The sequence below is a fragment of the Prionailurus bengalensis genome, chromosome B4 (assembly GCF_016509475.1).
Source record: "Prionailurus bengalensis isolate Pbe53 chromosome B4, Fcat_Pben_1.1_paternal_pri, whole genome shotgun sequence".
NCBI classification, from domain to species: domain Eukaryota; kingdom Metazoa; phylum Chordata; class Mammalia; order Carnivora; family Felidae; genus Prionailurus; species Prionailurus bengalensis.
The window spans coordinates 37630963-37648624 of record NC_057358.1 but is presented as its reverse complement, the minus strand read 5'-3'; the positions used below and the strand labels follow the sequence as shown (position 1 = coordinate 37648624).

Sequence of the window (17662 nt, the reverse complement as noted above, 5' to 3'; positions counted from 1 at the left end):
CTTCCTCCAGATCCTCCAGCTTTTCCCTCTGCTCTCTCTGAGGCTGGATACCAAGATACTTAGAGAGAATGCCTTACCTCCTCCCTGCAACTCTCTCTCCCCTTGGGTGTGAATCATGGACATCTTGGCTGGCTGAATGCCTTTTGTGCCTTTTGTGCCACTCATTTCTTTCCACGGTTCTGCCTAATTTCAACCTAAGTCCCCCTCCACCCCCACAGAACCTCAGGAATAAATCATTGTTGCTAACTACGTGTTTGGCCCCACCTTGCTTTCTACCCGTGACCCCCATTTTGTATGGCTGTCATCCTCTGCCCATACCTCTCGATGGTGCAGGGCTAGATGCAGCCAGCAGGCAGAGAGAGAGAGAGAGAGAGAGAGAGAGAGAGAGAGAGGAGAGAGATCTTTATGGATAGGGTGAGATGAGGAGAAGAGCAGAGCCAGCAGCCCTCTCCCTGGTGTTTCTCCTGGGGAGCTCCCTGCTGAATCAGTTCTCTACTGGGCGTGCTGAAGTAGGAAGACGATATGACAGATGAGGTCTTTGGATCATAATTTTACTGAAATCTTTTCTCATTTTTTACTTGTCCTTCTCTGGTCTCGTTATAGTAAGAATGCAGCCCTGGTGAGGTTGCTGAGGGTTGAGTGCGGGTTACAAGGGCCCAGGCATTGTGTTAGATGCATTATCTTCCCACACGGTTTGTCTCTTATCCTCAGAACTCCTCTTCCTGCCCAAATCCAGGAGAGGCAAGAGCCTTGGGGAATCTGGAACCAAAAAATAATGGATCATTTAATTGTCATCAGATCTGCATTAATATGCAGCCTGGCCTCTCTGCCTTCTTTGCTGAGGGAGATGGGAAGGTGGTGGCCCTGGAGGTCAGGCCAAGGAAGCAATGATGAGGGGGTGAGTGAGTGCAGACATACCATGGAAGAAAGATGTTGGAGGGGTTAATGTTCTTTCTCTGCATGCTTCCTGGCTCTTGCTAAGCTCCAGCCCCCACTGTTTTTGCCTCTTAATGAAAGCAGTGATCTAGCTTCCTCCTCTTTATTTTTTCAATCAAGGCTCACAGCATCTACAGAATTGATTATCCCTTTTCCTGGCTGGAGTCAGAGCCTCAGCCTGATCTGGCAAAGTCTACTTCTTGCCATGGAAGCACATGACCCTCCCTGAGGCTACTGCTTCAGTGTGACCACAGCTCCTCTGTCTGAGCACATGCTTGCACACCCACCCAGCCATGCATTTAGAGCTGGTGGATCCCAGGGCTTTCCCGTGTTCCCCAACCCTTAAGCAGAGGATTACTGGAGGCTGGGTAAGATTCCTGAATTGTGAATCAAATTCAGCTCCTACTCCCCACCTCCAAGTAGCCATGAAGTCTGGGTGGCTCAGTAGCCCCTGTCCTCTCTTCTCTTCCTTCGTCCTTTGTCTTCCTTTTATACTTTCTCTTCCTCACCACTTTTTTCTTTCTCTTTGTCCTTCCTTCTCTCTTTACTCTTTCTTCTCTCCCCTCAAACTCTTTCTCTCTCCCATATTTTCTTCCTTCTATCTATCCGTTGGTTCCACGTAAGCTGCCCAGGGAAGTCTCCTCTTCTCTACTCCCATCCTTTAAGCGTGAAATAAATCTTAGGTCAATTTTTGAGCCCCATGGTATCATACTGACTGGAGGCTGAAGGATAGTTAGAATGTCATTAGATGTGCTTCTTAGCCTGTTGTCTAAAATGCTGATTGCAGCAGGTGTCTCTGCTCCTACTGAGTCAGGGTTGTCCTCCTGGAGATGGCAGCTCAAGTCTGGCCCATTCTGAGAGCTATTAAGAGATTGTGAAGGTCTGTCAGTCAGTCAGCTGTATTTTATCTAGTGTCCGGTCCATTCAAAACTGTACACCCTGTGCTGGGGAAAAACAGGAAAGAAGCAAATAGTCCTTGTTCAACATACATGAGACATATATCAAGAAATATCTAAACAAATATAAGCAGATTGCTGCTGCCTAGAGCCACCCTCTATCAGAAGAGAACAGGGTGAAAAGAGGGAGCATATAAGTCATATTGAGAGCCCAGAGAGGTTATCTTGGTTGGAGTCAAGGGTTTATGTCAGGAAGAGTAAGAGCCAAGGGTAGCTGGAAGGAGGACAGAGCCCTGAAGATTCAATTCACAGAGATACCTGTATTGCATATGAACATCATCCCATCCCCTAAAAGTACAGTCCCCCCTATCCTAATCACCTCCTACTAGGCTAAACCCTTTCAACAGAGTAAGAAGGGCCTTGATACTCAGAGTCCTTGTCTACCTGTAGCTGGAAGGCCTGCTTTGCTGGGGAAGCAATGAGAAGGTCAGTGCTCACCAAACTGCATATCCTCCTTTTCTTCCTCTACCCCCAGCAAGAAGAGGACTTCTTGCCGGTCAGCTGGAAAATGGGGCCAGAGTGAAGGCTCACCAAGAGGAAGGAGTGTGTGTCTTTTTGCTCACCTAGAAGCCGGCACAAAGTAGGCACTTATAAAGATCCTCTGTCCCCTGCTTGTACAAGAGCCCAGACCACTGCTCTTTCCAATTTTTCATCCAAAAAGAACACAATTCAAGAGAAACAAGTTACCCCTGCTTCAGGGAAAACCCACTGGTCTCTGTCCTCCTCACAAGCTTCCTGTGTCTTGCTCCATCCTGCTCTGTCCTTCCATATCCCCAAGCCCTTCCCAGGCCCACAGAGTTAGCACCATAAGGGCCCCATACAAAGGCATCCTGGAACATTTTCCTATTGGCCTGAAACAAAGCAAGAGGAGCAGCAGTTGGTTCTGCTGATTCAGCAAATATCTGTGCAGCCTGAGTTTCAAAGGTCACTCACGAGAAAAGGCAGATGGGGTCAGGTCTGGGTGGAGAGCTAATGAAAGTGAGGCTGATATGGGAAAGGAGGGGAAAGGTGGGATCAGCAGTAGGACCTGTGGTCCAGAAAGAGACTTGGATCCTGAATTTAAATCCTGTGTAAAGATTTTTAGACAGACTGACCTTGTTGGGGACCCTCAAAACTTTTCACTGGGGCCCAAACGGACTCTCTATGGCCCTGAACACTAAGCAGCTGCTTAGTAAGGGGGTTCTTATAAGAAGTCCTGGGGACACTCTCATTGCGCCTGGCAGATCCCCAAATGCAAGGCCATCTGGCAGGATTTCCAAGGCTTGGGCGACTGCAGCACCTTCCTCTTCTGCTTCTGGAAAAGCACAAAGTGTAGGTTCTCATACAGGCTGGAAAGGGTTTCTTGTTTCTATGGAGGAAGGTGGTCACCTCCATTTCAAGGAACATGGGCATTAACAAACAAACAAACAAAGATCAGGAATAGAATGAGGGAGAAATTAGGTTTTTCAGGCTAAGAAGAACTTAAGGAAACCACAGAATCACAGAATTTTCAAGACCTAGGTGGTTAAGAACATGGCCTTTGTGGGGCACCTGGGTGGCTCAATCGGTTAAGTGTCCGACTTTTGATTTTAGCTCAGGTCATGATCTCACTATTTGTGGGTTTGAGTTCCGCATCTGGCTCCATGTTGACCATGCAGAGCCTGCTTGGGATTCTGTCTCCCTCTCTCTCTGTCCCTCCTCTGCGCTCTCTCAAAATAAACATTTACAAAAAAATTTTCAAAAAGAACATGGGCTTTGAAATTAAGCAAATCTGGGTATGAATCCTGCTCTAACATCTACGAGACTTTACATTCATTATTTTCCCTCTTTAAGCCTCTGTTTTTTTTCATTTATAAAATGAGAAGTAATATATACTTTGAAGAGTTGTAAAATTTAAAAGTTAAATAGTATCATTTGTTAGTACTGTTCAGGACACATAGTAAGTGCTTAATACATTGTAGTATTTCTACAGATAAAGAAACCAGGGCCTAGGGCCCATCCACAGTCAGACCACAGTGAAAGACTAGAATCCAAGTTCAGGATTCCTCCATCCTTCCAAGCCTGCTTTCCCCCTGTGCCCTTTTCTCATCTACCCCTCTACCTTTGGACAATGCATACCCAAGCTATTGCAGATATGAGAATGTGGAGCTTACCCTGAAATGCAGCCAAGCAGAACAAATCCTCTAACCCTTGGTGATCCGTGATGAGGTCCCATGACTTTATAGCTGGGAAATACTTCCTTAAATTCAACTAAGTGTCTTCTGTTGCATCATTGTAAGATTATTTGCACTTCTCCTAAGGAAATCAAAGGGATCTGAATTATCACCCAGTGCCCCATGGTGATAAGAATGACCTTGCCCATTTTCTAAGTGGGGAAACCACAGTCTCATCTAGTATATGAACTTGTCAAGGATTAAAGTAAAGGGTGAGGGGAATGGAATCTGAACCAGGAGAATGCTTGCAACTTCCCTGGAATGAAAGCTATATCCATTCTTCCAAATTCTTCCATCCTGGGGATGGAAAGGTAGACCTGCTCTTTGCTTACCTCTGAGGTCAAAAAGTTGCAAACAACAGCAGAGATTGACTGAGAAAAGGAGAGTCTGATGTGTTGTGGGAATTGGGGTGGTGGTTGAGGGGAAAGGCAGGGAGCTGGGGGAGGGCTCTACTTTCTCTGATCAAGCCTAGAGAAAAAAGAACTTGCTTAGATGAAATAACATCTAGGAGAAACAAAGAAACAAACAAGCAAACAAATAAACAAAAAAAGAGAGTGGGCTTCTGAAATTCCATCCCAGGGTGGTTGTGACTGTGAGGCCACCACAGGCAAAGCCTGCTATGTGTGGCCCTGGGCACCATGGGGGCATGGGCTGTTCTGCTGTTGCTCTTTGTTTGGAATATCCCATCTGGGAGGGTTATGTAACTCTGCAGGACCAGTGTATGTGCTGAGTGGTACCTTTTGTCACCAGCAGGCAGTCAGGCTACTGTGGACAGAGGCCATGCAGTCTTGTCCAAGTCCCCGCCCACACTCTGTGCTGGCATCAGGCCATTCCCTCTGGCCACAGCTGTAGGGGCTGGAGGGCTTTAGGAGCTGGATCAGGGTCCTCCTGCCCTTAGGGGGAGTCAGAGCTGGAAAGGTACTAAAAAGTCCTTTGGTCCAAACTTCTCATTTGGCAAATGAGAAAACTGTGGCCCGAGAGGTGACTGATGCTTCCAGATGCATCAGTGGCAGAACTGGGCCTAGAACTCATCATCTGGTTCTCCTGACACAATATGGTAATGGGCTGTGGGCGTACAAGGCCAAACCTACAGCTAGTTATGGCGACTCAGGGGACCCAGGGAGGTCTCTGCCTTCAGACTAGCTTGCCTGTGCCAACAACTCCACAATTAGAGATTCCTTACGATACTTCAAGGTTATCCCCCTTGTTAAAATGCAAATTCTCCTAGGACAGGAGAAAAACAACACATTTAGCTATATCAGCCTTCACACTTCAGCATGAAAGAGGTTTTATTTGAGCAGTGTCCAAGAGCCGATTTGATAAGGAAGGAGGATGCCATGGTGGCACCGATTGACTAAGGGACCAGGCATGAGGCTCACAAAAGGTTGAAGGGCTCATGGGGGAGGCTGTTGAAAGCCTAAATGATTTTCAGCTCTGCTGTATTTTTCAGGGAACCAGCACTGCTTTGCCTGGATCTGGCAAGCGAAGGGGTAGGGGGACCCATGGCACTCCTGCACTGGCGTGTCTTGGAAAAGTAATTATCTGGGTCGTAGAGGGATACTTTCTCAGTGAGCTTCATGTGCAAGTCATAAGGCAGGAACTTAAGGAGCATCCTGACACTTGGTAATCTCTTTTGATCCTTTTTAGGATCTTAAAATACTTTTTTAGTTGGCAACTCTATTGGGGTTTGCTATGCAGTGGGAACCTGTGGACAGGAAGGGTTAACAGAAAGGAGAGGTTGGTACTTCATGGGCCTGGAACAAATGGGGGATGAGAGGCTACCTCAACATCTCGTAGGTGCTTGATGAATACTGCCTGAATAAATAAGCTCTTAATATGTACGATCCAGGCCGGCTCAGCAGTTGCAGAGTGGAGGGAGGCAAGGGTATGGTGTCAGAGCTGAAGAAGATCTCAACTGGAGGGGAGGCCCCATAGGGGAAGTAGGTTGTACTTAAGCCCAACAGCCCAGTTTCTGCAGTTAGTATGTGTGAGAACCTAGATCAGTGGCTCAGCTCTTAAGGCCAGTTGGGGAGTGAGAGGCATATGAGGGCTCCTCCCAGCTAATAGAGCCCACCCCCATAGCTATCCATGAGCATGGAGAAGCCTCCCCTCCCACTGCCCCCAGCCTCTGACCCCAGACCAGTCTGGTCCTGAGCCTGGGAAGCTGTGTTAAGAGTTAAGCATGAGAAAGCCCTTTGAGTGTTTCATCTCAGGGCCACCCACACCACCCCCCTGATCTGCCCTTGGCCTTGTCAGAAGGCTGTATAAGAAATAGGCAAAAGGTTTATGATGATGGGAGAGAAAGGAAACCCAAACTGTGGCCAAGTGTCCAGGTGGAAAGAAAAGAGAGAGCTGGATTCTGGCCTGGGAGAATGCAATGGGAACCAGTCTCAAGCTCCAGGCCTCTTTACTCCTATTTCTCTACCAGACAGTATCAGCTGTGTTGATGGAAATGTCAGGACACTGCAGGGAGGGTGAGTGGATGTGTATAAGGTGTGGACGTGCTTGCGGGACTGAGTGGCTGCAGTTGTGCATGGGTGAGTGGGTTACTTGGGCTGGGGAAATGGATCACAACGGACACCATATAAAGACATGCAGGTCTCACAGCAGAACTCAGCGGGTCTTCCCCCCACTTCCCCAGGACACCCCGCTCTGGTCATACTGTCGGAACTCTGGGTTCTATCTCCTTTCTCTGCATGACTTACTTCATCTCTCTTGGCTAGCCAGTTTCTGCTGGGTCTTCCCCTCTGTAAAATGGGGTGAGTCTATAATGCCTCCACTCCCTCACTCTGTTGCAGATGTGAAAGAGACCTGGCCTCCAAAGGCTGTGAGCTCCTGAGAGGAAGGCTGTCTGGAGGGTGGGCAAGTGCAGGGGTTGGGGATCTGAGACTCTCTATTGAGGTACCGTGTTTGGAAGTTCAAGTAGCCTGCAGCGGTGTGATACATGGAAAGCTGCCCTGTGGTTTTCCCTGAACCTGACTTTGGGTAGCTTCGGCCAGGGCCTGGCACCACATGACCTCTCAGGGCTTTGGAGCCATCAGGTCAAACCAGCTGCCTCCCTGCCTCCAACCAGGAATACACTCCCCATCCCAGGCAGAGAGGCAAGGGAATTCCACGATTTCTTCCTTGATAAATGATTCCAATGCACCACGATTTTCATTCAACACATCAGTTCAACCCAGTGATTATTTTAAAGCAGCAACAGCAACACAAACTCTGCAAAGCAGTTGGGAATCTCTTGCTTGTGTCTAGTTTCAGTATTTCCTGTGCACAGTCTGGTCTTTACAGAGATACCCTGGATGCTTCCGAACCGGCTTATTTGGCATCTTTGAAATTCTTGGGGCAACTTAAATGCTAAGAGGCAATCAGGGAGGGCCGGGGGCCCAAGGGTATTCCAGAAGCAGGCTGGACTCTGACCACGAAGTCAGGACCCGAGTTCTGAATGCTGTGCCCACCCTCACAGACCCCAAGTATAAGCTTGGTGCAAATCCTTCCCCTTCTCTGGGCCTTGGTTTTTTCTTTGATCAAAGGGGACAATCACTCTTTGCTCAGCTCTTCAACTCTGTCTCCCCTCGATTCGCCAAGTCCACGAAAAGGAGAGCTGTTAGGAGGTTGCTGCAGCACGAAGGACCTCGCTCACACGTGAAAAGTGGCTTCCAAATGATAAGAGCCTTAGGAAGGGAGCTCAGGAAGGGGGATAGAGGGAGACTGAATTCACTCTCGCTTTCAAGAAGAAAAAGGAGACCCCTGCAGTGTAGGGCGTTCCCTGCAGGTCGGGGAGGAACGAGGTGAATGCTGCAGAGGCTACCAGCTGTAAGTGCCCAAGGAATTTCCACCGGGCTCCCTCTGGATTTTGCATGAAAACCGGGAGCAGCTGGAGGGGAGAGCTCAGGAATCAGGAGCCTCTGCCCCCCGAACTCGCTCGGAAAGCCTGGGGAAAGCCCTTCCTCCTCTGGCCGCTTCCCCGGGGGCTTCTCCATGGGGAGGGCGCGTGCCGCCGGGCTTTCGGCTGCGTGGGCGGCTTGGCGAGCTGCTGACAGCAGGATGGAACCTCCGGCCCCCGCGCCGCGGCCCGCCCCGCGCCGAGCTCTGCGCTCCCCCGCGGGGGCGGGCACCCCGGCCGGGGGAAGCCGCGCGCCCCCCGCCTCCCGCGCGCACGCGCCCCGGGCCCCCAGCCCTCCCCCGCCCGGCGCGGCGCCGCTGAGTCACCGGCTCCGGAGGCGCAGCCTTGGCACCTGTGCGCTCGGGCTCGGCCCGGCCCGCGGCGCCCCCGCCCGCCTTCCGGGGGCCTGGCCGCGCTCGCGCTGCCGGCCTCCGCCTGAGGCCCCCCTGCCCCTCTCCCTGGTCCCCTCTCCCCGCGTCCCCGCCAGTCTCTCGAGTGTGACCGTTCCCCTCGGTATCTCTCCGCCCCGCGGCCCCCTCCGACTCAGCCCGGCGAGCGCACCGCCGCCCGCCCACGGCGTCTGGGAGCGCCCCCGGCGCCACCGCCGCCCGCGCCTTCCCGGGAGCCGAGGGGGAGGTCGGGGGGCCTGGGTGCTGCGTCACCGTGCGGCCGCTTATGCTCCTGCTGCCGCCGCCCGCGGCCCTGTGGTTCCCCCCGCCCCAGACCATGACCGCTCCGCACGACGGTGCGGATCCTTTCCCAGGCCTCCCTCCGTAGGCCCCAGCCCAGGCTGGTGTGAGTGGATCCCCTTTGGAGAAGGGGAGGAGGCGGGGGCGGCTTCAGGGATCAGGATGGTGCCACCGAGGTCCGACTTCTACACAGCATCCACCTCCCCTAGCTTCCCATGTACCCAAGACATGTCGGCGAGAGACTCCCGGCTGTAACTTAGCTTCCCGTGTTTATATTTGTGCTTTATAGGATCACATAATCTTGGGATTCTGGCCCAACCTATGATGAAACATATGGCTTCATTTGTAGCACTAGGTTTGAATCCTGACTCCGTCATGAGCTGATACTCAGTAGCGACAGGCTTGGTTTTCGTATCTGTAAATGCGGATAGGGATAGTCCTAGCTTCATAGGATTGCTGTGGAAATTAAGAGGAAATGCCAATAAAGCACCAAGCAAGGCAAGTGCCTGGCACACAGTAAGGACTCAAAAGAGCATAGTAGTTGCTGTTATTTTAGGACCTTTGGAGTCAGAAAGTGGTTTTTGAAGGTAGAGCGCTCTTCCTTACCTCCCTGTGGCTTCCAGAGGGTGCAGAACAGGACGACTTCTCCTTCACAATCCCTCAAACATTTGAAGAAGGGTCATCTCTTCCTTTCCTTGCCTTCCTGTCCATGATCCACACCCACCCCCCACGCCTGTCTTTTTTTTTTTTTCCTTTCAGAAGAACACACCTAAGCCTACCACTTCCTGTTCCACATGGCTTTGTGGGTCGCTCTGTGTGGCCACCTCATCACTGCTTTCTAGAACACGGGAGCTAGGAATGAGTCCTTAGCCCAGGAGGTATGGGCAGACCAGCCTGGGCACAGGGAGCCCCTCCCTCACCCTGTACCAGCAGGGCAGGTTCTGGATCCTGCCCAGCTTTGGATGGCACCTGGGAACCCACTGGCTTTCTCAGCCCCTGGCCACAAGTGGGACCTATCAAGTGAGGTCAGCGAGGGCTGAAGGACTCTGTCCTCAGACTTCTGGTGGCCTGTACTCGTGCAAGTGGCTTTCGTTTTAACACCAAAAATGCTGAACGTTTCACCTGGCCCTGTTGGTTTTCATTTTGTTAATTTATTTGTGCTCTTTTTAAAATTTAAATTACCCTTGGGGCTCCTGGGTGACTCAGTCACTTAAGTGTCAGATTTGGGCTGAGGTCACGATCTGTCAGGTTGCTGAGTTGGGGCCCTGCATCAGGCTCTGTGCTGACAGCTCAGAGCCTGGAGCCTGCTTCAGATTCTATCTCCCTCTCTCTGCCCCTCCCCCATTCATTCTCTCTCTCTCTCTCTCTCTCTCTCTCTCTCAAAAATAAACATTAAAAAACTTAAATTTAAATTACGCTTTTCAAATAAATAATACATAGCACAAAATTAAAAAATGCAGGAGTTGATAGTGAAGTGTCTCCCCACCCTGTTTCCGACCCCTTCATCCCCATTGCCACCCCCAAAAACTACTGTTAGCAGCTTCCCATGAGTCCTTCCATGGATAGTCCATGTACATTCAAGCAAATACACACACACACATACATAAATGTTTGTATATATTTGTGTTTATGTGTGTGTGTTTCTTTTTACACAAATGACAGTAAGCTATATGCTGTTCTGCACCTTGCTTCCTCCGCCTAATATCCATTTGGTGATCCTTCCATATTCAATATAAAAAGAGCCACCTTATTCTTTTATAATAGCTGTAAAATATGCCATTGCATGGCTGCGAATCTGAATTCTTTCTTCTTGTCTGCTGAAGTTTGGAAGGCAAGCTCTGGGTAGCCTGCGTCTGTGTAATTCTTTGGGGTGTGTTTTTCTGAGAGGTGGGTGGGTAGGCACACATTACCTAGGAGGGCTATTTCAACTTGGACCTCCATCAGCTGCTGTAGTCTCCTGCAGACATTGGTAAATCGCGGTGGAAATAAGATTCAAGAAGTGTACTTCCTTACCTGAAAAGTCTTCACCACTCTTTTAGCTTAGCTCCCTTTGTTGCCTACAGCCATCAGGATTGGGAGAGCTGCCAGGGTGTTATAATCTCCTTCATATGAGCTGAAGGTGGGTCCTAAAGCCCCACCTCCTTCAGGAAGTCTTCCTGGACTGATATGAGGAAGAAACTGAGGTTCTCATCACCACTCTCCCTACCTCCCACCCCTGACTGAGTATACTCCAGTCCTTGCAAAGTATGAAATCAATTCTTTATTCCTTGGTTTAAAAGTGCTTGTTTTCTTTTCTACATAAGTGTATATTCATGGCATGTGTGTTCTTTCACTTAACAAATATTTGATTGTCTACTGTGTAACAGTTACTACTGTTCCAGGCACTGGGGTACAGTGGTGAACAAAATATCCTCAACTCCCTTTGTGAAGCTGACAGACCAAAAACTAAGCAAGATTAAGAATGAAACCATACAGCACATCTGATGGGAGGGGTGTTCTGGAGAAAAATAAAACAGAGAAGGGGACCTGGGAGTAAGGGGGTTTACAATTTCAAACAGGGGACCCTGGGAAGGCCTCCCTGAGAAGATAAGACCTGAGCAAAAGGCCTGGAGGAGGGGATTCTGTGCCATCGGGTTGGGGGGTGGGGTGAGCGCTCACAGCAGAGGCAGAGTCCTGGTGAGAGAACCCACCTGGTTGTTCAAGTAAGACAGGAGCAGAAGGACTGCAGGGAGAGTAGTCTGAGGCAACATTGGAAATGTTGGTGGGGCATGGGGAAGGTGGGAGAGTGCAGGGGTGCAGCAAATCCTGCTCACCTGGGATCCATCAGGCTGTTTGGAAATGTGAGGGGATCTTCTAGTTGTTACAATGGCTGACAGGGTTGATGGGGAAGTGCTGAGGGGCAAGGAATACACTTAACATCCTATAGTGCACAAGACCGTTGCCATGGTGAAGTATGTTCCTGCCCAAAACACCAATGTTTCTTTTTTTTTCTTTAAAGTTTATCTTGAGAGAGGCAGGGACAGCACAAGTAGGGGAGGGGCAGAGAGAGAGGAAGAGAGACATTTCCAAGCAGGCTCCACGCCCTCAGCGCAGGGCCTAATGCAGGGCTCAAACCCAAGAATTGTGAGATTGTGACCTGAGCCCAAACCAAGAGTAGGATGTTTAACCGGCTGAGCTACCCAGGAGCCCCCAAATACCAGTGTTTCTTGTTGAGAAACACTGATAGGGTCTTGACGTGCATTGTGATGAGTTTGGCTTTTACTTTCAGAAAAACTGGGTTAAAAGGAACCTTGGCTGCTGGGTTGAGTTTCAGTTGAGAATAGCCTGAAGAGGAAGAAAGCCAGAAGCAAGGACACAGGCAGGACATTGTGGTAAGGTCCAATCGAGAGATGGAAGTGGTGTGAACCTGGGGTAGTAGCAGTGACGGTGGTGACAAGCAGTCGAACCAGCAGTATTTCCCGAAGGATCAATGCGGTGTGTGAGAGAAAGAGGATTTGAGGGTGAGTCCAAGAGTTTGGGCCAAAGTTATTGGAAGGAGGAGATGGGGAAGTCTGGACAGGGAGAGATGAAAGGTGAGGTCTCAGACATGTTAAGTTTGGGATGTAGATGCCCAAGTGGAGACAATTAGTAGGCATTTGGAACTGGACGTATAAATTTGGGATGGCTTTGAAAGCCCTAAGGCTGGGTGACATCCCCAAGAAGCGAGAAAATACTAAAGAGGACTAGGGATGGAGCCTTGGAGCACGCCAGTTTCAAGAGAAAGGCTGGAGAAGTGTGCAGTGTCCTAGCACAGAGGTGTGTCAACCAGGAGGGTAGGAAGGTGGAGGCAAGCCCTGGAGTAGGGTGAGAGATGAGAACTGCCATCAGCCTTAACAGTATTGAGGTAATCAGTGACCTTGAAAAGCATAGCTTTGGTAGCACCACGGGGGAGCTTGATTAGTGTGGGTGTAAGGAAGAAGGGAAAAGAGACAAATCAACCAAATGTGAGGTGTGGAACTTGAGTAGGTCCTAATTTAGGCCAAACAACTCTAAAAAGACATTTTTAAGGCAAACAGGGAAATTTGAACACAGATAATGGAGAATTATTATTAATTTAGTTAGGTATAATAATGATCCTCTTATTGTATCTTTTTTAAAGTTCTTATTTGTTAGAAATATATTCTGTCTAAAATGATATTATTTCTGGGGTATGCTTTAAAGTCCTCCAGCTGGGGCGCCTGGGTGGCTCAGTTGGTTAGGAGTCTGACGTGATTTCGGCTCAAGTCATGATCTCACAGTCATGAGATTGAACCCTGTGTTGCTCTCTGCTCTGGACATGGAACTTGCTTGGGATTCTCTCTCTCCCCGTCTCTCTGTCCCTTCCCCTCAAAAATAAAATACTCCTGCAAAAACTATTGGGGTAAAAGATTGGTAAAATGTATGTTTGAAATTTCCCTACTAAGAACTTTAAAGGATGACAGAACAAGAGGAACAGTAGACAGTGAGTATAGAAAAGTCTTTGATGAATTTTCTTATAAGGAAGAGTAAAGTAATGGGTTGATAACTGGAGGGGGGACATGGGTTTAAGACAGAAGACCGCTCTGGAAGGTGGGGGAAGTCACACATTTGTTTCCATCATACAACAGGCGACTATACTTGCTGACCATCTGCCACAGAATGGCCCTTAGCTGAGCCCTGTAGGGAAACTGAGGAAGACTGCATCACTAGAGGGAAGCCACAATAATTTAATGAAAGTGAACATTTTGTCATGCGCTTGCTATGGGCTAGGCACTGGGTTAAGTGCTTTACAGACTTATCCTTGTATATGTGCTGATGACTGCTACAGTGGGGGATGAGGCCAAAGAGGTTAGGTAAGTTGTCCTAGGGCAAGCAACCGTCACGAGGTGGTATCCACACCCAGACCCAGGCAGTGTGATTCCAGCAGTTGGTATCTTCACCTCTGCTCTCCACTGCCTTCCTGCAGATGATGCAGTAACAGGTATCCAGATGGCTAAGAAATGCACTCGCCCCTGACTCCGCCCTGGAGACTGTCATTCACAAGGCGGTTAGTGGAGGGAGGGCAGCCGAAGGTTTTTTAAATGAAACTCTCAGGATTCTGATGCTGCTCCCTGCTTAAGAACCATTAGAATAGATCGGCCCAAGCACACTCATTTATCAACACATATACACTAATATTCACATGAGTGCTGTGAATAATTAGACTAGCTAGGGGCTGGGAAAATATTAAAAGATAATGAACTATGCTGTATAGGAAAGAGGAAGGTGGAGAGAGGGGAGCTGAGCACATTATTGTTACTTAGGGATGGAAAAATCTTATTTAGTTGCCTCAAGGGCTGGAGTCATATCTGTATATTCATTTAGCAAATATTTATTGGGCACCTACTGTGTGTCAGGCTCTGCTGCAGGTGCTGGGAATTCACAGTGAGACAAAGACTCTGCCATCACGGAGTTCATATTCAAGAGAAGACAGGTATTAAACAAGAAAATGACCATATGTGTGTGCATATAAACTCATAAGGACTCTGAGGGATAATAAGGGGATGACTGAAGGGGAGGGTAGTTTTGCTAGGCAAGACCTCACCTAGAGATTAAATAAAGCTAGGGACAGAGCCATGTGAAGACCTGAAGGGAAAACATTCTGTGCAAAGGCCCTGGGGCTGGAAGACATGAATGTATTCAAAAAATAAAAGAAGGGAAGGGGGTGGGAGAGATGGGGTTGGAGGGTCAGATGGGGCTTCCAGAGGAGTCTGGGGGGTGAGAGACAAACGGGAAGACATGGGGGTGGAACTTTGAACAGGGAAGGGTGCACTACTGTGGCAAACTGAGTTGGGAGTTCAAAGGGCAGAAGAGGGAGAGCAGTTCAGCAGAGAGAGCCCTAGAGTGCCATTCCCAATCATCTGCTATTCAGTCACTTATTCCGTCTTTCTTTCAATATCCGTGTGCTAATTTCTGCTATGTGCTCGGCATTTATGTCCATCTATCACCTCATTTTATCCACACACCCCTGATGGGAAGGTATTATTATCCCTATTTCACAGGTGCGATAACTGAGGCTCAGAGAGGTTAAGGTGGTCCATCCAAGGTCACACAGTAAGGTGGTGTCTTCAAGATTCCCATGCAAGCTTTAGCCTCTCATACCCTGACATAGCCATCCCCACTCTAGGGGAGTCCTCTGCAGCATGAGAAGCGCTTCCCCTAGGCAAGTCCTGATGGGGAACCTGGCTCAATGTTCAGGGACAAAAAGGTTGGTGGCACCATGCCCATGTGACAGTTGTTCGTGTTGCTGCAGCTCTGAACTTGGCCTTTGGCCCACTCATCTCTGCCATGCCACACAGGACTAGGCTAGAGGATTGGCAGAATGCCACCCACACATAGCCACAGATGGATGATTTGTAGGTCCCCATGGAACATCATATCCTTCCAGGACCCACATGGTCAGGAGGGTTCATGTAGGGGCTAGAAAATCCTTGGGCTCTGTGGTGTGTGTGTGTGCACGCACATGACTGCACATGCAGAGTTGTATGTGAAAATATGTGTATATGTATATGTGTGTCTACATACGCAAGAGTGAATGCATGTGCATTCGTGTATTGTGTGTGCATAGGTTTTGTGTGCATAGGTTTGTGTGTGCATAAGTTTGGGGAGTTTCTATTGAGTGTGAGACTTGGAGTATATTTAGGAACCATGTGCATTTTTGTGAGAGTTGTGGGTGTGTTCACAAAATGAGGTGTGCGTGTTAAGGAGTGTGTGCACATATGTGTGTGTGCAATGAGGAGCATGCATGTATGTTTATGTGTGTATGAATCTCTGCACTCCCAAGCAAGTGTCTGTAAGCACACTGAGTGTTGGTGTGTAGCTGGTTCCCAGAAGCAGTGAGTGTTTCTGTGGGTTTGTGAATTGGGTTGCAGCACATGAGCAGGGCAGGTGGCTAGGAGGTAGTTGAGGTACAGGATTGGGGATTGGCTGGATGGGGTTTTATGTTTCTGTCTAACTCCAAATCTGACTATGCTATAGAGGGCAAGATCAAGGCTCTTGCTGTCACAGCCCAGAGGCCATCTCCCCTGCGATGCCTGCCTTGGGGTTGTAGGGCAAGGCAGGAGCGAGTGCCAGGATGCAGTAGACAGCAGTGGCGGGGCATGGGGCTGGAGTCTTAGCTGTGTCTCAGGAGTCATCAAACCTCCCTTGACCTTAATTTCCTCATCAGGTACATGGCATTAATATTAATATTAATTATTATTATAATTACATACTATGATTATTTTTACTACCATTATTCACTGGGATTATTCATAGGGCACTCAAAAATGTTATGGTAAATCAGAAACACTGACAAATGCAGCCATTGTTATTGACCAGGATCTGCCTTCACCGTTCCTGGAAAAAGCAGTGAATGCCCACAATTGACTAAGGGTGGGTGAGTAACACTGTGTAGGCGCGCTTCTCTGGTACGAGGCAGGATGTGGTGTGAAGCAGCCTCTGTGGCTGGCATGGGCTGGGTGGCTCCGATCTGTCCTCTCAAGCTGGCTGTCCCCTGTAGCCAGGCACCTGTCTGCCAGGTAATAGAAAGATCTCTCATGAGAAGAGCTGGTGGGATGCAGCCGAGCGCCTGGCTCTGTAATTCTTGCTGAGCCGCCCAGCCTGGCACCGGGAGTTCTGCTGGCTGACTCCCTACAAAGATGGCTGGACTTCAAACAAGTAGGCTTCAAGATAGGCGACTGAATGGCTCGGGGGTTGCTGGCAGGGCCACCGTGCTGGGCAGGAAGGAGAGAGGGCAGCAGGAAGCTCAGGGGCTCAGAGGAAGCCCTCCTGCCTGAGGCGTGGCTGGGTTGGTGAGTGTGGAGGGAGGAGGAGGTTGGGGTCCCCTGGCACACTCAAATGAGAGACCGACTTTCCTGGTCTGAGTTAGGCTTCCCCCAGACTGCCACGTTGATGCCAAGGCTATGTGATATTAAGTATCCTGTCTCTCTGAGCCTCCTCATCTGTAAAATGAGGATTAAATTGAGGCAACGTCTGGAAAGGGCTTTGTACAGCTGCACATTTGATAATAATGGTGGACAGGTCTCTGTGGCATGTACTTGGGCTTTTGTTGACATATGTACGCGTTTCACGAATGTGCATGTTTAATTCCCCGTTTTTCTCCAGCACCCTCGGTAATAGGGACTTTATTCACACACTGAGTCAGCAAATGATATCTACTGCATGCCACGAGCCAGACTGCATGCCATCCTGGATGGAGAAGCTAATTGGTCCCAGGCGCTGCTCTGCCCTGGAGAACTCACTCTAGTATAGGGAAAGGCATATACATAAACACTGGTGACGCAGCATGGAAAAAATTGATGGTGTGGCCCACCGGGGTTGGAAGGAGGCTGGCGTGGGAATCCAGAGATAAGAGGGTCCAGCCCAGACAGGGGCAGGAGCTGAGGCCAGCAGGGCTGGGGTGCAGGCACAGCAGCAACAGGGGAAGGCTTTGCAGAGGTCTGGGTGCTGGGCCCTGGAGGGTGGGCGGAACCTGGAGATCTGGAGATCAAGGCAGCCTGGGATTTCTGGTGGAGGTGTCCGTGCATTTCACTCTGTTTCCTAATGATATAATTCAGAGATGGATAGGGGCTGTTATTGCAAGACTTTGCATGCAACTCCAGGGCTGGGAGAGAGGAATTCTGGATCTAGGGACAGCAGGGGCATATTGACGTGGCCAGGCACACTTCTGAGCTCTTTAGATATATTGGTTCATTGAATCCTCATGCTAACCCTTGAGGTAGATGCCATTAGCATCCTATTTTACAGATAAGGAAACTGAGGCTCCGGCAGGCCAACCTATTAACTAGAAAGTAGCAAAACCAGACTCTGGACTCTGGACTTGCCGTGGCCTGTATTGGTGCATGGTCCCCGTATCGGTGCATGGTACGGACATCGATTTTGACTCTGCTCTCTGCTAAGCATTGCACTAGCATGACATGGGTTATTTTGTTTGATCTTCACAATAACCCTATGAGGTAGCCTCCTTTA

The 17662-nt window shown here is 49.4% G+C and overlaps 1 protein-coding gene across 8 annotated transcripts in view; it reads left to right on the top strand.

The window, feature by feature from the left end:
• IQSEC3 (IQ motif and Sec7 domain ArfGEF 3) overlaps window positions 1–17662 on the top strand; it is a 108338-nt gene that overhangs the window by 2865 nt on the left and 87811 nt on the right. For 7 of the 8 annotated variants that reach the window (XR_006294765.1, XR_006294766.1, XR_006294763.1 and 4 more), the window contains exon 2: window positions 2368–2472. The exons of the other annotated variant lie outside the window; for it this stretch is intronic. Coding sequence is in view for 4 of the 7 variants with exons in the window: in XM_043564895.1 (XP_043420830.1) it covers window positions 2368–2472 (105 nt within the window). In the remaining 3 variants the exon portion in view is untranslated. The remainder of the gene's footprint in view (window positions 1–2367; window positions 2473–17662) is intronic. 8 annotated transcript variants of the gene reach the window in all.